This window comes from Astatotilapia calliptera, chromosome 7 (genome assembly GCF_964374335.1).
Source record: "Astatotilapia calliptera chromosome 7, fAstCal68.1, whole genome shotgun sequence".
In the NCBI taxonomy this organism is placed as follows: Eukaryota; Metazoa; Chordata; class Actinopteri; order Cichliformes; family Cichlidae; genus Astatotilapia; species Astatotilapia calliptera.
This window is the reverse complement of record NC_137428.1, coordinates 33,909,401-33,935,311: the sequence shown is the minus strand read 5'-3', so window position 1 is coordinate 33,935,311 and position 25,911 is coordinate 33,909,401. Positions and strand designations below refer to the sequence as shown.

The window sequence follows — 25,911 nt, the reverse complement described above, 5'->3', positions numbered from 1 at the left end:
TTCTTTATGGCTTTACTTTTAAGACCCCTTTTTAAATCATTCACATGCATTTATTTATATATTATACAAATCAAGAAACAAAATGTAACATGAGCTATATGCCTCTATTATAGGCTCAGTTGTGATGTTAGCAAATAACCACGCTGATAAAACGTAAAACAAAGTAGTCAGTCCTGAAGTTCTGCTAGCAACATTGACCACACCACAGTTATTAGAGGAAATTAAAAAAGATAAATTGGTAAGAAAAACTCTTTTTAGGCAAGTGAAGTAAAAAGAAATGCTTGAGTATAGAAAAAAAAATTACTAAATGAAGCAATATTATGTACTAACAATGCTAAAATAAAAATACTAATCTAATTTAGGCCTGTAGAGTCTGAGTTTAACCTCTTGGGTATTTTGTAATTTCTCTGAGCAATACACGATCTGACCTTTGGGTTAATTAGCTAGAATAGTCACTCCTGGGAACATTGTGGCATTTTGTCTACACACAAGTGAGGGTAGACTTTCTTTTTCACATGACTAATTGCGTGTTTTAAACTGAAAATATTTTGAGTGCTTCAAGCATAAAAATGGAAATGACTAGAAATGGAACCAAAAATGAGCATGCAGATAGATGTGTGTCATACAGCTTTTTTATCTACATTCAATTTTAAACCAATTACCAGGCAACAGCTAACCCCTCATGCTAGCAACAAATGAAACTATAATGCACTAATGCAGACTGCTCACTCTGCATTCCTGTAGCTTGGGATGTGGCAGTATTACATTCAGTGATGGGAGAAGGCGGGAGGAAAGGCGGTGCAGTCAGAATGGAAAGCAAGACCTGGGGTGTGGTTGAATAGTCAAATTTGCTTGGGAAGGTTCCCAACTAAGCCGAGTAAGCTGGGACTATCTGTGCGGCAACCATGATAAGAGCTTTTTTGCGTTCTCCACATACTAAGGAAAGGTGCTTCAGTGCTTCCTTTATTGCCACTTTTAGCCCAGGACCCACACGACCATCCTCAAGGAAAAGAGAAAAAGGTCATTCTATCCCAGAGTTCTGACCAGTTATGAAAACAACCAAGAAAAAGTGCTAAAGTGTGCAGATCATGTAAATGTTAATTATCAACATGTTTTCCATTTACAAAACTTGCTGATATGTTTTGATTTTTAAAGTAAAGATTATGAGTTATTTAGTTGTTAAATTGTATTAGTTTCCAAAGGAAGAAACATAGAAAACATGACTTAATTCCTTTATTTTTTTAGGCTACATTCTATATAATATATATTAATACAGTATAAAGAAGTTTATATTATTCAAATGTGATCTTTTAGCTTACAGTCTACCGTATGAACTTCCACTCATCAGGTAACTGCTGTATATACTACATAAAAAAATCACCTCTTAAACTGAAAGAAAACGAACATGATGTTAAAAGAAGTTTTTTTTTTAATAGTGTCTAAACTTTTTTAACAGATCAGGTAATTTGGATAACTTCTGACTTCTTTTACCTGGATTTTGGAAAGAATAGTCATTGACTAGAGTTAGCGTCATACTTCTTGATAGGTGTAAATAATAAATCGTAATATGAAATATGCATCATTATTTTTGCCCTTTGAAGTTTATCTATATTTTCGAAAACCTTTGCTATGATTCCACACACAAACATACAGAACAAAGTAGGAGTGCGCCTCAGATCAAAGCGGCAGAAACAGTTTCACCGAGCTGGTCTGTGTGAGCATCAGGATAGGGGTGAGAATAGTAATAGATGATGACTGTGTACTTGAGGGCTTGGATGTTACTTTGCTGGCATGCCCTGCAAGTATGGGCTTTACCTATTGTTTGCACTCCCCTTCAATAATAATCTGTGCGACTGTCATGGGTTTGAATTGGCGAGATAAAAGAACATGCTTCTTTTTCTGTTTTATTAGTCAATAATATACTAAAGTTTATTTTCAGAGAGTAAGTAAAAAAAACTTAAATATTCTTCATATACAGCTACAGTAAGGATATAAGTTATGGTGGCTTTTTAACTCTGAAGTGTTTGCAGACAAAAAAGGAAGGCCTGATTGTCCTTTGATAAGATCTGAGATTTAAAGTGTCAGCAAGATGTTCTAAAGGCACATTTAAAAGGCTGCATTTGCAACTGACATTTTCAGTTAGGTATGTGAAATAATAATGTGTCTTTCAGGCTGCTGCTGTAACAAAGCAGGCTGTACAGCTGTCATGTTGTATATAAATGTATTGTCTGCTAATCCAGTTTTTCCTCTTTTGTATTTTTTCCCTTAATACTTCTGCTTTGAAGACAGAGCTTTCTTGCTTTTTACAGAAGGCTAAACAGCTCGAACAGCTTTAATGCTCCTTACCATTGACTCACCAAGTCTGTTGAAATGTACTGGGTGGATGAAACGCCATTCTTCCAAATGAATTTCCCCACATTTGGTGTTTTGATAGTGATATTGGAGATTGCTGTTTAACACATCGGTCCAAAATTTCCCACAGGTGTTCAGTTGTTGGAGCATGACATGTGATTCACATCATTTCAAAACTTATCAAACCAATCAGTGGCACCTTTATCCCTATGGAGACCATTTCCATCAGTAAAGAAATATTTCATCATATGAAAAAGTTGAAAATCTTTATATTAATTTGTTACACTTCCCACTCAGGGGACACAAACTATACCATCAGAATGTATGAACATGTATATTTGTTTATGGATGGTGTGAATAAGTATTCAATCGGAATTTGTTTTTCCATAAATGGCGGAATCTGTTTTTAAGTTTTTTAAATTTAGATGGTTTATGAGCATCTTCTTAAAGCTGTTTTTATATCCATAGCCCCACCCGCCTTCACTGAACCCCCACCTCCTGTCCTCGAGGCTTTGGTTGGAAGTCACATTTCTCTTTCCTGCATGACTAATGGCAACCCTACTCCAGCCATCACTTGGTTTAAAGACGGCATTGCCATTCAAAAAAATATTTCTGAGGTATGTATTTTTTAAGGGGTTTTAAACCTGCAATACAAGTAGTTGTTACATGCATGGGGTGAAATAAATAAACAAAATTTTCCTCGAAAATAATATATAGTAGTACTCTCTCTCTTTTTTTTTTTCAACCCTCAGCAGTTGGCTGCACCTTTCTGAGCCTGGTTCTACTGGAGGTTTCTTCCTTTTTAAAAGGGAGTTTTTAAAAGGGAGCCATCTGATTATTCGGATTTTCTCTATATTATTGTAGGGTCTTTACCTTACTAGTGACTTGAGTTGATTGTTGTTGTGATAAATAAAAGTGCATTGAACTGTATAGTGTTCATGCACTGCAATACATACAAAGTTTGGGTAACACTGAGCAAATGTATCCAAGATACTTTAAAATCAGCCTCAGTTCAAATGCCCATCCATCCATCCATCCATCCAAGTTGACACAGTAGTGTTGATGCAAAGTGGCACACGAATAGGTTCTAGAAAAGTCCTTGGAAGGAAAACAAAGGTGCTTTGGACACAAGCACCAAATCTGTTATTACTCCTACCTGTTGAAATATTGTGGCACAGGAACCATTGTGTGGATACATGTGAAGTATGCACGTAGGAAGTGAAGATTCTACTATATTACTATTCTACTATCAGCTGGATGCAAATGTCATACAGTACTAAATACTGACATTATACTGTAGGATGCCAATGCTTTTGCACAGGCTACAATTGCTGCTACCTATTGTACTTTCTGTGTGTTTACCTGCCTGCTGCATTCAGCCACCTCTCCGTTTTTTTACTATGTCATATTTATCAGGATGGAGTTTTATCTCTGCGAGCAGTGAGTATACATTCAGCAGGACAGTACACTTGCCACGCCTCCAACTCTGAGGGGAACGTGACTTGCGTGACAAAAGTGAAGATCAAAGGTCAGTTGTTGCCTAACAGTCTGTCTGTCTGTCTTTCTGCCTGCCAATTCCTTTAGTTTCTGTGATGTCTGTGTGCCCAACTGGCTTGAAGCCACCATAATTTACATTTCTGTTTCTTGCCCTTGCATCATGCAACAGAGCAGTAAAAGAAGTTCAAACTGAACTTGACTGGTATTTAGCCACGCAGTGACTAAATAAGAGTCAATATCATGATGTGAGACAAGATATCATCTGGGACTTGCCGATGTTGCTTTATCGTGATAAAGCTTTGTGTTTTGCTCAGTGTGAAGGCTTCATTTTAGAGAAGTTGACGTAACTTAGTGAAAAGTTTATTGTCTGTGGTCATGAATATATGTGTATATATGTGTGTGTATATATGTGTGTATATGTGTGTGTGTATATATATATATATATAAAAAAACACCCAGCACGCCCCTGCGGGCGGTTTATCCTTCAAGCTCGGGTCCTCTACCAGAGGCCTGGGAGCTTGAGGGTCCTGCGCAGTATCTTAGCTGTTCCCAGGACTGCGCTCTTCTGGACAGAGATCTCCGATGTTGTTCCCGGGATCTGCTGGAGCCTATCGCCTAGCTTGGGAGTCACCGCACCTAGTGCTCCGATTACCACGGGGACCACCGTTACCTTCACCCTCCACATCCTCTCGAGCTCTTCTCTGAGCCCTTGGTATTTCTCCAGCTTCTCGTGTTCCTTCTTCCTGATATTGCTGTCATTCGGAACCGCTACATCGATCACTACGGCCGTCTTCTTCTGTTTGTCTACCACCACTATGTCCGGTTGGTTAGCCACCACCATTTTGTCCGTCTGTATCTGGAAGTCCCACAGGATCTTAGCTCGGTCATTCTCCACCACCCTTGGGGGCATCTCCCATTTTGACCTCGGGACTTCTAGGTTATACTCGGCACAGATGTTCCTGTACACTATGCCGGCCACTTGGTTATGGCGTTCCATGTATGCCTTGCCTGCTAGCATCTTGCACCCTGCTGTTATGTGCTGGATTGTCTCTGGGGCATCTTTACACAGCCTGCACCTGGGGTCTTGCCTGGTGTGATAGACCCCAGCCTCTATGGATCTTGTACTCAGAGCTTGTTCTTGTGCTTCCATGATTAGTGCCTCTGTGCTGTCTTTCAGTCCAGCTTTGTCCAGCCACTGGTAGGATTTCTGGATATCAGCCACCTCCTCTATCTGCCGGTGGTACATACTGTGCAGGGGCCTGTCCTTCCATGATGGTTCCTCGTCTCCCTCCTCTTTCTTGGGTTTCTGCTGCCTGAGGTATTCACTGAGCACTCGGTCAGTTGGGGCCATCTTCTCAATGTATTCTTGGATGTTCCTTGTCTCATCCTGGACTGTGGTGCTGACACTCACCAGTCCCCAGCCCCCTTCCTTCCACTTAGCGTACAGCCTCAGGGTGCTGGACTTGGGGTGAAACCCTCCATGCATGGTAAGGAGCTTTCTTGTCTTTATGTCAGTGGCTTCTATCTCCTCCTTTGGCTAACTTATTATACCAGCTGGGTACCTGATCGCAGGCAGGGTGTAGGTGCTGATAGCTCGGATCTTGTTCTTACCATTCAGCTGACTCCTCAGGACTTGCATGACACTCTGCAGGTACTTGGTGGTTGCAGCCTTTCTAGCGGCCTCTTCATGGTTCCCATTCGCCTACGGGATCCCCAGGTACTTGTAACTGTCCTCTATGTCTGGTTACTGGACCCTGTTCAGGGAGGTCGCTGTGGTCTGCCCTCAGATCCACTAGCCACTGAGCATTGCCGTTATGGGTTGCGTCCTTCTCCCATATGCTTTTCCAGTATTGCTCCGTCTCCAGCCTTGGTGGTGCTGTTCTCTTATTTTTCCCTTGCCACTGAGAGTACACCTTTGCTGGTTTCTGTGGAGAACAGCTGGTTTATTCTCCTGCCTTCTATCTCTCTGGTGTACCTCCTCAAGCAGCAGGCCAAGGCTGTGAGTCTTTGCTTGGCAGTTTCCATGGCCTCAGGTATGGACAGCTTGCTGTATTTTTTTATGCACCTTCTTTGTCGCACCTTTCTGCAACTCCGTTAGTTGGCTAACCTCCCTCCGTGCTACTTTGATGTTGCCCTCTAGCCTGATTCTCCATGGAGGGTACTGCTCCTTGTGGCTGTTCTACTTATAGCCAAGCATCTCACTGATGCTGTATTGTAGATCAGCTTGTTAGTGTTGGTAATCGTGGTTGTAGGTATTGTCCGTAGTGCTGCATTAACATCATCTAGCAGCATCTAGCAGACCTTCTGCGGGTACTTCACGTAATCTTGGTAACCGGCTACGGGGGATCCAGGTTTCAAGCTTGGCCATGATCCTATTTTTCAGGTCAGTTCCTCTCGCACTCAACGATCCTTCTCCTATCGCACTTGGGGCTATGTACCCAATCTCGGGGGGTGATGATATCTCCCCCCTGACCTGGTGTCCTGACTCCCCCTTGCCGTAGCATTTGTGTTGTGTGTGTGTGTGTATGTATATATATATATATATATATATATATATATATATATATATATATATATATATATATATATATATATATATATATATATATATATATATCTTTCTTTTATGAATAAAATGCATAATTAGTTCTTATTTTGAAAAAGAAACTTTTCTTTTGATAATAATTGTTTCTAATTGCTTGTAATACATGCAGGTGTTCACACACGTGAAAATTACAAAGATGTTTTCAAATCATAGCTCTACCGTCCAGTTTAGGGAGAAATGCATGTAAAATATGCAAATAGGTTACTGTATATCATTGGATTACACCAACACACCACTGCGTAATACACTGTGGAATATATTTCTGACTTCTTCTGTACTCCTACTCCAACTCCTACTGCTGATTTTCCTCTGGAGGACCAGGATTCATCTGTAGCATGGTGTATGGGGAAATAATTTTTGTTTTGGCAAAAAGTCTTGTTGAGGCTTCACTTAATTTTGGAATCTCACAGATGCAGTGGCCACATTTAAAATAATAATCATGAGCACGTACGGCTCTAAGTCACATTATCTGAGCTTTGGCTGCATTCCTCTGAAGCATTGCCACATGGATGGATTACTGACTAATAGCTGATCTGGATGGAATCAAACTAAAAGCCTTAAGTAACCTCTAAACACTCACTCTTGCATATATGTCATGCATTTATGATTATAAACTTGTTCAGTAATGAGCGCTGTAATGATTATGATCTTGTTTATATATGTATATAAGACATGTGGTGTTAGAACTTTTTTATTAGCTCTGTGCAAAGAGCACACATGTTAATACAAGTTTGGAGTGGCTCAGGGAAGAGATAAATGTAACATTGTAATGGTACTAAAATAGCTGCGTTTGACAAATTCCTTTCAGTTGCTTTGGTGTACACACTGTTTTTCTTTTTGACTTTTGGTTTGGTTTGTATTAGCACATTTGTCACCACAACTAAAGGCTTCAAAAGAGTCATTGTAGAAACCCTCATGTGTTAAAATATCCAGTCAAGCATTATAACCTTAGGAAGCTAGAGACTGACTGATTTATTGGTGTATATGGTGTCAGGTCATAGACTACAGATAAGTGATGGATGCAGCCTCTGTGAGGTCTCCCATTAGTTTGGAAAGTCACTCTTGAAGCTTTGAGTTAAACATTTAAGACATAAGATAGCTCAGATTTTTGAGGGCACTCTGTGCTCATACTTGTCAATCAAAACATAGACCTGCTCTAAAGTATACCAAACCTCATCTTCCTTTTACCACAAGTGGAACCATACTTTATATACTAAACAGCATTCACTCATCAGTGAAGTTACAGATTTAGTCAAATGTTGGCTAATTTTGTCATATATGAATTGCATATGATATATATATATACTGTATGACATCCTATTTATAAATTCTTTCTCCAGACAGAGGAGTCACTTCCTCCTTAGAAAGAACACTGGTTAAGGCAGTTTTGCATTGGCTCCACTTTTCAGAACCAGAAACGTTATGTATAGTTAATGTTTCCAGTGTGCAATGGCATGAAAACAGAACAAAACATATTACATATACATTAAAAGATGCTTGGGGTAACTCTGCAAAGATTTTTTTACATAGTTTGTCTAGTAGAGTGGTTCTGATTCATTCTTAAATAGTAAAGTAATGATACCTTAATTGTCTTTTGTCAGTAAAATTTTAATGTACTGCACTTACATACAGTGACTAACACTACCTATCATTAAAAACAAAAACAAAAATGCAAATGTTTCAGAAAGCTGTAAAAAGCTCATTTAAAATTAAGAAACATATATATATATTTATTTACTATACAAATAACAAACCAATTAAATCATGTTCTTAAACCCACATTTGAGCCAGCACACTGGACTTCTCTGACAAGTATATCATTCAACCACTAAAACTAATTTATCTATTCAGGAATGCAAGTAAATATCTGTAGTTTGCCATCTTAATCAAAAAATAATAATGTCCTTAACAATTTTTTTCTGCTTCTTTTGTAAAACAGTAAATTTGAAAATTAAGAGATAACAACAGTAATTAATTAAAATTATATTTTTAATGCTAAAATATGAAGTGCTTATGCATACTGATACATTAACCATCACAGAAAATATTCTAGTAATTGCCTATACTCTTAGTTTAGGGCATCTGTGCATCTATAGAGCACCCTTGTACTCTATATACTGTATATACTCTGCATGTATGGATTTTTGTCAGATATATTGATGTCATAATTTTTTACTTCACTAAAAATGTTTAAGCACTGGCCTCACATATGCACAATCTGAGCTGTGTTTACTATTTCTACAAATTAGTGTCTTGACAAATTAGTTACTAATAACAGGTGAAGTCTATACTCCAACTTATCACCTGTACGGCACATATTGAGAATATTAATTTTTAAGTAAGTACGTACTTTGGTTTCTGAACAAGGACCCAGCAGACCTTGGAGAGAGACAAAGGGCTGCTCATAAAGAATGTAAAAGATGTATAAATACAGTGTATGTGACATGTCTGGTCAAGCAAAGACATGATGGGGACCGCTGCAACATCGCAGAATGTTTTGTATATTTTAGTGTTACGGTTAAAAGAAATGTTTGAAAAGCCAATGGGGTATTAAGTTGGATTTTATTTTCATTTCTCAGTAAACATCTACTTCTTACAATTCAACTTTTGCTGTGTTGTATTTTGTTTCTTTTATTAGGTTTTAGCATCTATTTTTGTTGTTATTACGTTTCACCAATATACAACCTATTTAACCATTAAATATCCAGTTGTTTCCCACTTTATCTGTGGTTGTGTCTTTCGCTACCATGCATTTCATGAATAATTCATTCTGATATTTATTAGATTGATATTTTGCATCACAGACTATTTCATTTTTTTCTCTCCTATGAATAATACGATTTTTAAGGGAATGTAAGAAATTAGTAGATGTCTCAAGGAGGGTAAAACAGGTTTTGCTCTGAGACCAGCTAAAACAAAAGGAATACAACATACTATACTCCTCTACAAGAAGAATACTGTAGTCCAGCGTAATGTTAAAGGATAATATTGAGCTACTGATGTATTTATGTTGTACTGAAACATATAAGCTTAAGTATTTTTTAATACTTGAGCAATATACTGTCTTTTGTTGCATCATAAAAAAGGTGTAAGATAGTGAAGGTTACAGTAAGTATAATTTAATTAAAAGAGAATGCAATATACTAGAATAGATGCAACAATCTATTTGAGTCTTTTATCATTATTTGATTATATTGCAGCTCTTTCCTAAGAGGTCCTTCCAATTCAGTTTTTTTTTGGCAAAATAGTCATTAAAGTAAAAGGAGAATACGACACCTAGTGTAGATAAGGGACATATTGTGAGGATGAGTATTGAGAAAGAGAAATCTGTTAAAACTGTTATTTGTATGAGGTGAATTTATTCATCTAGATACAAAGGAATTGTACTTATGTAATTTATTAATTTTTTGTGTCCTCTGCCAAACTGACACTGTTTCTTAGATTTTTAGGTTATTTATTTAATAACTATAGAGACAAAAAAAAGGAAATCTTTATTATTATACCCTGCACTCAGCCTTTTTGTATCCTGCATCTCCAGGTCCGCCTGTCATTGTCATACCTCCCAAAAACACCTCTCTGAATATGTCCCAAGATGCACATCTCCAGTGCCAGGCAGTGGCAGATCCCCCCAACATGACATACGTGTGGGAAAAAGGTGGAGAAAATGTCTATCATATAGAGTGAGTGAACTACCATTTTGATTATTATCCTTTTTTCTTTTCTTTTTTTTCCGAGAATGTTGGAAAAGCTTAGTGGTTGTTACGTAAATCGAATTTTGTGCTTTTTGTTCAAGATTGCCTTCATTATCTTTTGCATCATAAAAAAAGGAAAATCACAAAAAGCGGATTACTGAGATTTGTCACACTAAATCTTTAATTTAAATTTTTTTTAAAAAAGGAAAAAGAACCCAACATGTTGGGCAGGTTGTACAAGAGATGAGATTTACTTTATAGTGACTGTATTGAAAATTTACCAGAAGCTTAACCTCACCTCCTCCTACAGTATATCTTAGTAATAGGCATTATAGCACACAAAAGCCCAATTCTGTGGGTTTAACAAATCCAGAACATTCCTTAAAAGTATGTCTGACATCTACTTGTGTCAGTTCATTGAATACTTTCATGACAATAACTAACATGCAGTCTGCAGAGTGTCTTTATTAAACAGGCGCAGATCTTGTACGTGTTGGTATATACTGACATTTTGGTGAATGAGGGCGAGTCTTCAGACTCTGCATTAAATAAAGGGATACATGAGATCACAAAATGTGCTCATGAAATTTACAGCAAGATGTCATCAATTTTATATGTTTTATCATTCAATTATTTATAAGGCACTCAAACCCCCTGTCACTCAAGTTCAAAAATGTCAGGTAAACGTGGATCCATACGTTCTGTTGATCTGGAAACATGGATACATTCATGCAAAGATCACTTTATTATGAAACCCTCATTGATGCTGCATATAATGCATGGTAAATGCAATACATAGTATGGTTTCTTTGAGTTTAATAGCTAATGTTTGCATGCACTAAAATAGCAACAAATTTACCAGGCAAATGTAAAATTGTTATAAAACTGCAACAGCACCAAGGGAAAATACACCCAATACAGCCTGTAGGTTTTTTTTTGTTATTCATAAAAACTGAGTATTTAGTGTCCCGTGGGAGTGTCTAAGGTGATCTGTGGTTTGTCTGCCAGAATATGCACATCACTGTGCTCAAGCTTTTTAGTGCCAAAAATAAGAAATGCTTTTAAAAATAACACCATGAATTGCTTTTATTTGTCAAGTTACTTCAGGGCACCTTTTCTAGCTGGAGATAGTCTTTCAGGCTATGCATTTGCAGTTGTTGTCATGCTTCAGAATTCATCATGGACCAATCACACGTCCCCACATACTGTTGAATAAGTATATAAGCACCTGACTTGACTTGTTGTTTTCTAGATACAAGTGAAACATCTAGACAGACCTGAATTAACGAAAATGAGCACTGAGTGATTTCTTTTCACTCTGAGGTAACATTGACTGCACAAACTGTTTTTACAGTCCAGTGGTGACCTAAGGGCCACGTTAAAGAACTCACAACTAAAAGGTTTCTTTGCTGGCCCAGAATTGAAAGCGCTTTGCAGTAATCAAGTCTGCTAGTGATGAAAGAATGCTTTATTCCTTCGGTATATGCCTAGGAGAGAGGGTGAGCTGTGCACCAGAAATATTCCTGAGATGATAGAAGGTGGATTTTTTTTTTTTTTTTTTTTGCTACTTCAGATGTGAAATTTAAATAAGGAAAAAAAGAAACACACACACACACGCTGAGGTTACTTGTTTGGGGCTTGACATTTTGTGCTAAGGATTTTAAGTCAGAGACGAGCCTCTGTTTTCATATTTTACCTGCAGTTCTTCTTAACTAGTGTGGCTTGTCTATGTTTGTCCAGGTGTAGACAACAGGGTAACACCCATTAGCTGATATGAAAAACAACATTGTATCACATTGAAGTTTTCTAAATCAGTGTTTATTTTCTTATGAATTAATGCCTCATATGCACTGGGCATTAAATATTAATGAGCACAGTGATTAAAAGTAGGGAAAAAACATATATTGCACTGCACTGTCCTCAGTCTCCAATTCTCTTTCTAGTATCAGCTGGTCAAAAGGTATGAAGTTAAAAGTTAGCTGATAGATAATGAATCAGTGGAATCAGAAATGTATCTCGGCAGGTGTTAGATGCAGAAGGTTATTAGTTTGTAAATACTGGAAACAGCATATTTTGTGTGTTTGTAAATGTGCAATTTCACCACAATGTTATAAGACAAAAAACAGGCCAAAATACTTCATTTATCTCATGGTTTTTAACTTATTTTTTTACCCCCAAATTATGTAAAGGACAATAAAAGATAACATTATGTTGTAGTCTCCAAACACAAAGAAAAATACAGAAATAAAATAAAAATAGAAAAGAGAAGAAATTCTGATGTTGCAGTAGCATCAGTCGTGTCACTTTAAAAGAAGAAAAAAGATATTGCCCTGAAAACTGCAAAGCGCCGAATGAGCTTTTCTCTATGAGAGGTTTCATAAAAGCTCTGTTTTGTGCCAGAGAGAAGATGGAGTGAGCAGGGAATGGCTCATGATTGCCAGCATATCATGCACCAGACAATTGAACAGTCTCTTAAAAAACAGTGGCTGGGATAGGGTCAGTTGAGCAGGTTGGGGGCTTAATTTGCATTACTTCTCCCCTTGAGCATTTCTCTAAAACAGGTATTACTGTTCATTATACTCAGGTTAATACTCAACCGGATCTCGATTGGTGGGGGGGAGATTCAGAGAGGCTTTTTGGACCTGATATATATTGCTGTTAACAGCTGAGTAGAGCGTATGAGGATTATTCTGATTATCTATGACTAATGGTGGGAAATAAGCCTTTTTTTTCATTTCTTTGTTAAAAATAGTGAGGTGCTTTTTGACAGTGCCAAAATAGATTTCCTATATTCATTTCTCCATTTACACTCAGATTTCATGCTGTTGTTTGGGTTTAAGATGCAATCATGGCAAAAAAAAAAAAACAAACAAACACATCCCTTTGAATTTGTCATATTTTCAGTGTATTTTGACCTTTGTACCTTTTAAGAAAGACACTATTCTCAAACTAATTATTTCATGTTCACAGCATTAATTACAAAAAGTAAAGTCATTCATGTGGAAACAGTAAGTAAAGTAAAGTCGTACAGCTGTAACACCTTCAGATCCATAAATTTCGGATCAGGTGTTCCAGATTGGGTGCCAATGATTGGACACTCTTTAGAAGTGAGAGCTGGAACCTGTCTTATTTAAAAAGTATGACATCAAGAGTCTGGTGTTTTCTTTGCTATTGAAGTGTGCCCTCTCATGTCAAGATCTAAAGAACTCTGTAAGGGAATCAGAAAAAAAGTTTTGGGTGCCTATGAGTCTGGCAAGGGACTTAAAAAGATTTTGTACAAGAATGGCTGCCCCAGCAAATTTAGCCCAAGAGTAAAGTGTTTGATGGAAAAAGAAGTCTCCAAGAACCCCCTGGACTTTATTCCAGGACCTACAGGAAACTGTTGCTACTGTTCGTCTCAAAGTACATGTGCTGACCTGCAGATGAGATGTGCAAGGAAAAGACTTGGCTGCCTAAAAGTAACATTAGGCCAAAACCAAGACTCTTATGCCTGGCTTTTTGGGTTGCTGTGTTCCAGACTGGTAACTCAAATGTCGATTTGTCAAGTCACAAATGCTGTGACCATCACAAATGTGATGTGATGAGCATGTCACTTATGGACATTTGTGTGTAGTGTCATGATTTGGGGTCGCTGTGGACTGGGGAGTCTCTGAGTCCCAGTTATGAGCAGTTATTATCTTTGCTGTGTAAGATATTATGAATTTATTAAGTAGTTTAAAACTGAACCTGAAGGGTACCCTTTGATGGTATAATGGTTCCCATCAAATAAGCAAATCAGCCAAGGAATGGCTGCAAGAGAAGTGATGAAGAGTTATGAAAAGGCCTAGTCAGGTTAAAAGCTACGTTATCATCTTGTTGCCGTTCAGCAGAAATGATGTCACAAATAGAGCTGGCTATGTTTGTTTTACATTGTAGGAGGATTTAAATGGGCTGTACATGAAAAAAGCCCTCTATCATAATACAGTTGACTGAAATCTACATGTGGCAGTGGAAAATTTTACAAGAGCCTGGTGGATAGTTGTGCAAAAATACCTACAAGTTATTGATGCCAAACAGGGCAGTATTAGCTTAAGAGAGCAAGAGTAACGTGGATATTAAATGTGTTTGTTGAGTTATTAGAATAGAAACTGCTAATTAAAAATGCTAATTATTCCATGTATGAAAAAACAAACAAACAAAAAGCAAACAATTTATTTTTTTGAATGAGCCCTGTACATCTATCATTTTTCATAAGTAAATCACCTTAGGAAAACTTTTTTGTTTTTTTGTTTTTTCCACTTTATTTATTTATTTATTTATTTTTACCACAAGGGGAATCAGTAACTCCCTGAAAAATTATACCCATGCTAGCGAAATATGATACAAAAAGTGAGAAGGTAGTTTAGTGCTGAAGCCTTGGGCACAGTAGCACTTTTGTGCTATACCCTAACACATGCATGGCTTTCTGTCTACACCAATAATGCCAACATGCTGTTGCAGGTATTATCCTTGCCTTATTAGTTCAGCATGTTAGCTTGCAATTAGTTGCTAATTACTGCTTAAAAAAAGTAGAGCTGAAGCAAATGGTAATTTTATTAGGTGATTACAGGTATTTAATTATAATGTTCTGGATAAACTAAAGCTGACACTTTTAACCTGGGAAAAAACGAATATAAGGAAATGTAAATATGTGGCTACATTCTCTATATGTCTATTTTCCATAGCAATTCATTCCATAGTTGATGGCATATTTTAGTTTTGACACTAGTGCTGCTGAATAAAATTGACGATAAAGAAATGTACGTCCAATAAACCTTTGACCTCTTGTTTTATTTTGTCCTGTAAGATGGTAAAAAACAACTTCTTACCATCTCCAGTTTTATTCTGCAGGTTGTCCTCTGTGTGTCTGCCGTTTGTTCCTGAGGCAGTTAACATACCGAGGGTTTGATAGAGATTTGTTTGCTAAAGAAGCTGGCCCCCGCTGCAACTGACTGATACAGTAAATGCGCCGTAAAGCCTCATAATTGAGTTAAAAGAGCTTGAAAAGCTCTGTAGGCCTTCAGCATTGGCGATAAATCTTTGCGGTCACTGACAGTGACCCATATCACATTTTTCGATTGATTCTCTGTTAACATGAAACTGAAACAACTAAAATATTCAGTGGCACTGGCTATTTTTCTTCAATGCAAGAGGAAAACAGTAGTGCTAAGAAATATCCAAGTTTCTTATAGTACGTGAATGTGAATGTGGCTGAAGGTGGTCCCTTAAACATAACACCAAAGTCACAAGCCTGTTAGATGGATTTGTTTGTTTGTCTTTTTTTTCCTTTCTCTTTAAATATAAGGATGTATAACATGAGTGGGCACACTGCCTCTCACTCTAACTGAAATAAAATGAAATGTCCTTAACCTCCATCTGCACAGAACAGTGAATAACAATATTAATAATAACAAAAAAAAAACCCTCCTACACTTTTGATGTTCTGAAAATGTGCTAGAGAATATTTCCCTCTTATTCTAAAGTAGCTGGTTTGCTCTCATACTGATGTTTTTCTCAAGGTCTCTAAAGTCACGAGTGAAGATCATGGTAGATGGGACTCTACTTATCTCCAGGCTGATCCCAGAGGACTCTGGCAACTACACCTGTGTGCCAACCAATGGCCTGCTCATGCCGCCAACTGCCTCTGCCATCCTCACAGTGATGCGTACGTTTGTGTGTGGTCTGTGGCTAATATATAATAAGATGTCATAAGAAGAAATATTTACTGTGTACTTCATTTATCCCAGATTGGTCAATTCTTTTTAGCTACAACACACAACATCTTAAATAAGTTAAACATACACTAATTAATGTACTGTATAGCAAGTAAAATATTTCAGTAACTCCAGCAGAAACAACATTTCAAATGGCTACAAAAGTGGTAAAGCAATTAATAGTAAAGCATTAATTGGCTCACAAGTGTCTGTTTTAACTAAGCTGAAATTAACTGTTAAACATCAGGGTACAGACGACTGTCTGCTAGACAGATGTGTTGCATTATAGAGATATTGTATCAAGTATGAAACAATTTTCCGTGTCTGTCCTTGTGGCAGGGGAGCTGAATCAGTCTGTTAGAGAAAGTGCTTCAATGTTTGCTTAGTAACCTCTGCAGTACAGCATAAAAGTTGTCCAGTTTTCATCCAATCACAGAGCCACTATGAGTCCTTAAAAGACTATTTGTAATTTCCTTCAAATTTCATTTCTTTTCATTATTGTCTCTATTATTATGAATATTATTGTCATTAAGGCCTGAGCACTCACAGTGTAAAGGCCCCATTGTATCTGCTCAGTTTAATATTATTTCGACAAAATAATTGCCTGTTTGAGGGCCTAAATTGCATGAAAACTTGTGAAATCTGGCAGTAATTTGGCATTGATTAATTTTAGAAACAACTTCAATAGCAAGGTAAGAGTCCACATGGACTGCCTATGTAACATTTCTGGATTTTAAAACCTTGGTCACCTAGAATAATCAGGTCATTCCCAGTAACCCTCAAACCATTAAAACACACAAAGATGCAAAAAATATTATCAAAGATGTACTTCTATGGGGTGTGAGCATGACACATTAGATAGTGTTTCAGTGGATGGTGCTGACAGAAATCCATCAAGTGTTGGCATCACAGATGGCAGGAGGCTAACACACATAGTAGAGGAAGCTGACACACCTGTATGTAAGTCAGGCGTTGAGTAGCTTGGTCATCCAGAAAGAACCAGAGTCCATTTGCATCACAGTACAAATAAACTTTGACTTGTTCATCTTGTTTTAGTTCACTATGCTGCATTTTCAGCACTGATAACTTCTGAACAACTTTCCTCAGCACAGATAACCAAAGCTTTAGGATCAACTGTGCTGTGTGAATATAGAGTAAAGAAACTCAGCCTTTGCACAATCCTCCTTTTCATCTAAGTCCATTAAGGCAAGAACCAAGCTCCCCTATGCCTTGAAAATGTCTAGATTATTATTTTTTCTTTAGAGGCAAAAAAGAAAGTGGATTCTAAGAAACCAGCCGTGTCATATATTTTATATAGTTTATATATTGAAAGGGTGGTCTCCTTATTGAATGAAGGGTACATGTACATATAGAGGTTTTACAGTGTGTATACTTCTGTTATGTTTCTGGAGTGGAGATGATATATGTATTTTTGAAAACATATTTCTATTTTTATCTAGTATCTTTGATAGTCTTTAAAATACAAATATGTATCGAAATTAGGTTTTACTTGCCCATGGGCAAGATATGTTTAGTCCATGGTCCTGACAAAGATAAAAACAAAATTATAACTAAACTGGTGAATAGAATATTTAGGAAACCATAACATGATTAGTGTGAGTACATATATGATGGATTTATCTGCCAATGCCAATTAGCAGATTTACTACATATCTGACATGTTTTGCTTACTGTGGGTTGCTGATGACAAAGGGTCAATTAGTCTGAGCTTTCTTTCATATGTCGCATGTATTCCCTTCATGTGGAGTGGCAGTCTTCACTTTAGAAACATTGTAGCATCGTAAGGTAGACAAACACTGTGATGGACAGTCACAAACAATATTTTAAGCTTCATTTTAAGCACTAAGTCATAAAAAAACATGTCCTGATTAGTTTAATTACCACTAAGAAAGCCCCAGTCATATTTTATATATTGAAACAGTGATCTCAGAAAAAATATATAAAAGACAGTAGGAAAGTGAAAGTAACTGATAACTTTAATGCCAAGCGGCAAAGGATATCCGTACCTTCTTTCAACAGAGGTACAGTGGAAATTACAAAGTTCCTGGATGAGACTGATAACTAGTGTTTATTAAGGAAATCTATATAAATTAAATCAAAAAGATGAAAATAAGATTCCAGAGACATTAAATATGGTGTTTTATTGCACTGCTGTCAGCAGTAGAATTAGTTCTGAAATAAACTGTAATGAAAAAATGCACAGTTCCTAGAACTGATGTAGAAAACTAGACCATACATTCCCTTGAAACCCCAATTTTTGTCTTGTTTTTTCCGCTTATTGTATTTTTTATTTGTGAGGCTTCTTTAAGGTTTTGTAAACAGTTCCCTATTAACATTTTGCTCTTGCCTGTGAAATATATTATTCTGTCAGGCACTCAGTCAACTGCAAACTTCTTATACTGAATACACAGACTTGCAGAAAATGCACTACAACAAAACAATTGTTTTTCAAAATAAGTTATGGATCATGGCACAGTTCCTCTGCAGTGGTATGTGCAGTTTTCCTCAGTGTTGACACAGTAAAGTATTTGAATGCTTAACTATTACAAAAATAAATAATGTTTTATCTATATAACTGTTCTCAGACCCAGCCCAGGCACTAAAAATGCCCCAGGAAACATACCTCCCCACAGGTATGGATGGTGTGGTTTCCTGCCCAATGGTAGCTCAGCCCCCGCTGCTCCGTGTGGATTGGATGAAGGACGGAGAACCAGTCGACCTGTCTTTGGTAATAAGAATAATAATTTCCACATAACCGCACATTTTCCTTAATAATCAGCCTTTGCTGTGTCCTTAAAAAAATGCTATCCCCTGTTCTGTGCACCCAACACTAGACTATTGATTTATGATACTCACAAGGAATCACTGGCTGTTTTCTATTAGTACAGAATGCACAATTTGTCCAACATTGCTGTGAGCTTTATGACTCGATAGCTTTGAGCATTTACTATATTTATTTACTATTTATGTAGTTATTTAAACATTATAAATTCACATTTCCTGTGCTGACGCATCAAAATATGTTCTGTTTCCTAGGTCTAAGGCCATGCAATCACATACATTTTAATAGAGTGGCAGACTTTTTTCAGTCTTAAAAGCTATGAAAGCCATCCTTAAGGCATTCCTTACTGCCCCGTGTACTCCCATCTTTTTCTATTATTCTTCTGCTTTCACTTCAATCTACTGCTCATTTCATCTCATTGGATAAATGGGTGTAGGAACCACTACAGATGGGGGAGGGGAGTAGCTTTGTCCTTTCTTTAAAAAAAAAAAATAGTTGCGCACACACACACACACACACACACACACACACATACATACATACATATATATATATATATATATATATATATATATATATATATATATATATATATATACATACATACATACATACATACATACACATATATTACACACATATTTCGCAAGGGACGAAAACAGGGCGTTGTTGGAATGCTACTACGCAAGTAACCCTGGCGGAAGGGGCTACATGAATAGGATGAGGGACCTATGGATTCTTCGATACCCAACATCCACAATGACGGCGAAACAACTAGTAGCTCAGTGTTCCAACATTCGAAAGAAGGGACTGCTCTCACAGCTAGAGATTGACGAGGTACAACACAAATGCTACGGCAAGGAGGAGTCAGGACGCCAGGTCAATACCTACAACCACGATTACCGACACTAACAAGCTGATCTACAATACGGCAGCAGTGATCAGTGAGATGCTTGGCTACAAGTTGAACAGCCACAAGGGGCAGTACCCTCCATGGAGAAGGGGGCTAGAGGGCAAGATCAAAGTAGCACGGAGAGAGGTTAGCCAACTAACGGAGTTGCAGAAAGGTGCGACAAATAAGGTGCCTAAGAAATACAGCAAGCTGTCCATACCTGAGGCCTTGGAAACTGCCAAGCAAAGACTCACAGCCTTGGCCAGCCGCTTGAGGAGGTACACCAGAGAGATAGAAGGCAGGAGAATAAACCAGCTGTTCTCCACAGAACCAGCAAAGGTGTACTCTCAGTGGCAAGGGAACAATAAGAGAACAGCACCACCAAGGCTGGAGACGGAGCAATACTGGAAGAGCATATGGGAGAAGGATGCAACCCATAATGGCAATGCTCAGTGGCTAGTGGATCTGAGGGCAGACCACAGCGACCTCCCTGAACAGGGTCCAGTAACCATCACAGTGGCAGATATCCAAGAAAGGGTCTCCAGTATGAAGAGTTGGACAGCACCAGGGCCCGACATGGTTCACGCCTACTGGCTGAAGAAGCTGACTGCACTCCACGAGCGTCTGGCAGCACAAATGAACCAGCTGCTAGTTAACGAGAGACACCCGGAATGGCTAACTGAAGGCCGGACGGTCCTGATCCCCAAGGACCCCAAGAAGGGACCGGTCCCCTCCAACTACCGACCAATAACCTGCCTCAGTACTACATGGAAGCTCCTGTCAGGCATCATATCGGCTAAGATGAACAGGCACATGGGTCAATACATGAGCGGGACACAGAAAGGAATTGGCAAGAATACCAGAGGTGCAAAACACCAGCTACTGGTAGACAGAACAATCAGCCGAGACTGCAAGACCAGACTGACCAACCTGTGCACTGCCTGGATTGATTACAAGAAGGCCTATGACTCAATGCCCCACAGCTGGATACTGGAATGCCTAGAATTGTACAAGATCAATGGGACCCTAAGAGCCTTCATCAGGAACTCAATGGGGATGTGGCGGACAACACTAGAGGCCAACTCCAAGCCCATAGCACAAGTCACCATCAAGTGCGGGATCTACCAAGGAGATGCTCTGTCCCCACTGCTGTTCTGCATAGGCCTGAACCCCCTCAGTGAGATCATTAACAAGACTGGCTACGGATACCGACTACGGAACGGAGCAGTTGTCAGCCACCTCCTGTACATGGATGACATCAAGCTGTATGCCAAGAGTGAACGAGACATCGATTCACTGATCCACACTACCAGGCTATACAGCAATGACATTGGAATGTCGTTCGGACTGGAGAAGTGTAGTCGGATGGTAACAAAGAGAGGGAAGGTAGTCAGAACTGAGGGGATTGAACTACCAGAAGGCAACATTGCAGACATAGAGGACAGTTACAAGTACCTGGGGATCCCGCAGGCAAATGGGAACCATGAAGAGGCCGCTAGAAAGGCTGCAACCACCAAGTACCTGCAGAGGGTCAGGCAAGTCCTGAGGAGTCAGCTGAATGGTAAGAACAAGATCCGGGCCATCAACACGTACGCCCTGCCCGTGATCAGGTACCCTGCTGGGGTAATAGGCTGGCCAAAGGAGGAGATAGAAGCCACTGACATAAAGACAAGAAAGCTCCTTACCATGCATGGAGGGTTTCACCCCAAGTCCAGCACCCTGAGGCTGTACGCTAAGCGGAAGGAAGGGGGCCGGGGACTGGTGAGTGTCAGCACCACAGTCCAGGATGAGACAAGGAACATCCAAGAATACATTGGGAAGATGGCCCCAACTGACCGAGTGCTCAGTGAATACCTCAGGCAGCAGAAACCCAAGAAAGAGGAGGGAGACGAGGAACCATCATGGAAGGACAGGCCCCTGCACGGTATGTACCACCGGCAGATAGAGGAGGTGGCTGATATCCAGAAATCCTACCAGTGGCTGGACAAAGCTGGACTGAAAGACAGCACAGAGGCACTAATCATGGCAGCACAAGAACAAGCTCTGAGTACAAGATCCATAGAGGCTGGGGTCTATCACACCAGGCAAGACCCCAGGTGCAGGCTGTGTAAAGATGCCCCAGAGACAATCCAGCACATAACAGCAGGGTGCAAGATGCTAGCAGGCAAGGCATACATGGAACGCCATAACCAAGTGGCCGGCATAGTGTACAGGAACATCTGTGCCGAGTATAACCTAGAAGTCCCGAGGTCAAAATGGGAGATGCCCCCAAGGGTGGTGGAGAATGACCGAGCTAAGATCCTGTGGGACTTCCAGATACAGACGGACAAAATGGTGGTGGCTAACCAACCGGACATAGTGGTGGTAGACAAACAGAAGAAGACGGCCGTAGTGATCGATGTAGCGGTTCCGAATGACAGCAATATCAGGAAGAAGGAACACGAGAAGCTGGAGAAATACCAAGGGCTCAGAGAAGAGCTCGAGAGGATGTGGAGGGTGAAGGTAACGGTGGTCCCCGTGGTAATCGGAGCACTAGGTGCGGTGACTCCCAAGCTAGGCGAGTGGCTCCAGCAGATCCCGGGAATAACATCGGAGATCTCTGTCCAGAAGAGCGCAGTCCTGGGAACAGCTAAGATACTGCGCAGGACCCTCAAGCTCCCAGGCCTCTGGTAGAGGACCCGAGCTTGAAGGATAAACCGCCCGCAGGGGCGCGCTGGGTGTTTTTTTTTTATATATATATATATATATATATGAGGTGGTGCAACAATACTCGTATCGATATTGAACCGTTCGATACAGTGCTTTCGGTTCGGTACGCATATGTATCGAACAATACAGAGGATCGCAAGTTCGATTCCTGCCTGGGGCGTCTGTATCCAGTAAGGGTCCTAAGGCTAGACCCCTTATGCTAAGCAAGCCTACCGCAGACATGAGCGAGACAGATAAATATGAAGGCATGCCGGCTCGGACGCCGCCCGGATCAACAAGGTCCGCGTCAGGTGTTGAGGAACCAGGGTACCCTGACGAAAAGTGGGCTACTGGAACAAGAAGGCATCGGTGGGCAAGAGACGAAAACAGGGCGTTGTTGGAATGCTACTACGCAAGTAACCCCGGCGGAAGGGGCTACATGAATAGGATGAGGGACCTATGGATTCTTCGATACCCAACATCCACAATGACGGCGAAAAGTGTTCCAACATTCGAAAGAAGGGACTGCTCTCACAGCTAGAGATTGACGAGGTACATCACAAATGCTACGGCAAGGGGGAATCAGGACGCCCGGTCAGGGGGGCGATATCATCACCCCCACCCGAGATTGGGTACATAGCCCCAAGTGCGATAGGAGAAGGATCGTTGAGTGCGAGAGGAACTGACCTGAAAAATAGGATCATGGCCAAGCTTGAAACCTGGATCCCCCGTAGCCGGTTACCAAGATTACGTGAAGTACCCTCAGAAGGTCTGCTAGATGATGTTAATGCAGCACTACGGACAATACCTACAACCACGATTACCAACACTAACAAGCTGATCTACAATACGGCAGCAGTGATCAGTGAGATGCTTGGCTATAAGTAGAACAGCCACAAGGGGCAGTACCCTCCATGGATCAAAGTAAGATCAAAGTAGCACGGAGGGAGGTTAGCCAACTAACGGAGTTGCAGAAAGGTGCGACAAAGAAGGTGCATAAAAAATACAGCAAGCTGTCCATACCTGAGGCCTTGGAAACTGCCAAGCAAAGACTCACAGCCTTGGCCAGCCGCTTGAGGAGGTACACCAGAGAGATAGAAGGCAGGAGAATAAACCAGCTGTTCTCAACAGAACCAGCAAAGGTGTACTCTCAGTGGCAAGGGAACAATAAGAGAACAGCACCACCAAGGCTGGAGACGGAGCAATACTGGAAGAGCATATGGGAGAAGGACGTAACCCATAACGGCAATGCTCAGTGGCTAGTGGATCTGAGGGCAGACCACAGCGACCTCCCTGAACAGGGTCCAGTAACCATCACAGTGGCAGATATCCAAGAAAGGGTCTCCAGTATGAAGAGTTGGACAGCACCAGGGCCCGACATGGTTCACGCCTACTGGCTAAAGAAGCTGACTGCACTCCACGAGCGTCTGGCAGCACAAATGAATCAGCTGCTAGTTAACGAGAGACACCCGGAATGGCTAACTGAAGGTCGGACGGTCCTGATCCCCAAGGACCCCAAGAAAGGACCGGTCCCCTCCAACTACCGACCAATAACCTGCCTCAGTACTACATGGAAGCTCCTGTCAGGCATCATATCGGCTAAGATCAACAGGCACATGGGTCAATACATGAGTGAGACACAGAAAGGAATTGGCAAGAATACCAGAGGCGCAAAACACCAGCTACTGGTAGACAGAACAGTCAGCCGAGACTGCAAGACCAGACTGACCAACCTGTGCACTGCCTGGATTGATTACAAGAAGGCCTATGACTCAATGCCCCACAGCTGGATACTGGAATGCCTAGAATTGTACAAGATCAATGGGACCCTAAGAGCCTTCATCAGGAACTCAATGGGGATGTGGTGTACAACACTAGAGGCCAACTCCAAGCCCATAGCACAAGTCACCATCAAGTGCGGGATCTACCAAGGAGATGCTCTGTCCCCACTGCTGTTCTGCATAGGCCTGAACCCCCTCAGTGAGATCATTAACAAGACTGGCTACGGATACCGACTACGGAACGGAGCAGTTGTCAGCCACCTCCTGTACATGGATGACATCAAGCTGTATGCCAAGAGTGAACGAGACATCGATTCACTGATCCACACTACCAGGCTATACAGCAATGACATTGGAATGTCGTTCGGACTGGAGAAGTGTAGTCGGATGGTAACAAAGAGAGGGAAGGTAGTCAGAACTGAGGGGATTGAACTACCAGAAGGCAACATTGCAGACATAGAGGACAGTTACAAGTACCTGGGGATCCCGCAGGCGAATGGGAACAATGAAGAGGCTGCTAGAAAAGCTGCAACCACCAAGTACCTGCAGAGGGTCAGGCAAGTCCTGAGGAGTCAGCTGAATGGTAAGAACAAGATCCGGGCCATCAACACGCACGCCCTGCCCGTGATCAGGTACCCTGCTGGGGTAATAGGCTGGCCAAAGGAGGAGATAGAAGCCACTGACATAAAGACAAGAAAGCTCCTTACCATGCATGGAGGGTTTCACCCTAAGTCCAGCACCCTGAGGCTGTACGCTAAGCGGAAGGAAGGGGGCTGGGGACTGGTGAGTGTCAGCACCACAGTCCAGGATGAGACAAGGAACATCCAAGAATACATTGGGAAGATGGCCCCAACTGACCGAGTGCTCAGTGAATACCTCAGGCAGCAGAAACCCAAGAAAGAGGAGGGAGACGAGGAACCATCATGGAAGGACATGCCCCTGCACGGTATGTACCACCGGCAGATAGAGGAGGTGGCTGATATCCAGAAATCCTACCAGTGGCTGGACAAAGCTGGACTGAAAGACAGCACAGAGGCACTGATCATGGCAGCACAAGAACAAGCTCTGAGTACAAGATCCATAGAGGCTGGGGTCTATCACACCAGGCAAGACCCCAGGTGCAGGCTGTGTAAAGATGCCCCAGAGACAATCCAGCACATAACAGCAGGGTGCAAGATGCTAGCAGGCAAGGCATACATGGAACGCCATAACCAAGTGGCCGGCATAGTGTACAGGAACATCTGTGCCGAGTATAACCTGGAAGTCCCGAGGTCAAAATGGGAGATGCCCCCAAGGGTGGTGGAGAATGACCGAGCTAAGATCCTGTGGGACTTCCAGATACAGACGGACAAAATGGTGGTGGCTAACCAACCAGACATAGTGGTGGTAGACAAACAGAAGAAGACGGCCGTAGTGATCGATGTAGCGGTTCCGAATGACAGCAACATCAGGAAGATGGAACACGAGAAGCTGGAGAAATACCAAGGGCTCAGAGAAGAGCTCGAGAGTATGTGGAGGGTGAAGGTAATGGTGGTCCCCGTGGTAATCGGAGCACTAGGTGCGGTGACTCCCAAGCTAGGTGAGTGGCTCCAGCAGATCCCGGGAACAACATCGGAGATCTCTGTCCAGAAGAGCGCAGTCCTGGGAACAGCTAAGATACTGCGCAGGACCCTCAAGCTCCCAGGCCTCTGGTAGAGGACCCGAGCTTGAAGGATAAACCGCCCGCAGGGGCGTGCTGGGTGTTTTTTATTTTTATTTTATATATATATATGCTGGGTGTAATATATATGCCTATATCTATTTATATCTATATTTATTTCTTTTACAATGTAAGACCTTGGGAAGCAGCTTTTAAAATTAAATCATTCC

The 25,911-nt window shown here is 40.7% G+C and overlaps 1 protein-coding gene across 1 annotated transcript in view; it reads left to right on the top strand.

Annotated features, from left to right (window-relative positions):
- The window catches only part of igsf9a (immunoglobulin superfamily, member 9a), a 63,607-nt gene that overhangs the window by 23,466 nt on the left and 14,230 nt on the right, over positions 1-25,911 (top strand). Inside the window, exons 5-9 of the mRNA XM_026174326.2 lie at positions 2,821-2,969; positions 3,769-3,880; positions 9,993-10,134; positions 15,684-15,829; positions 18,485-18,627. Of these exons, the coding sequence (XP_026030111.2) occupies positions 2,821-2,969; positions 3,769-3,880; positions 9,993-10,134; positions 15,684-15,829; positions 18,485-18,627 (692 nt within the window). The remainder of the gene's footprint in view (positions 1-2,820; positions 2,970-3,768; positions 3,881-9,992; positions 10,135-15,683; positions 15,830-18,484; positions 18,628-25,911) is intronic.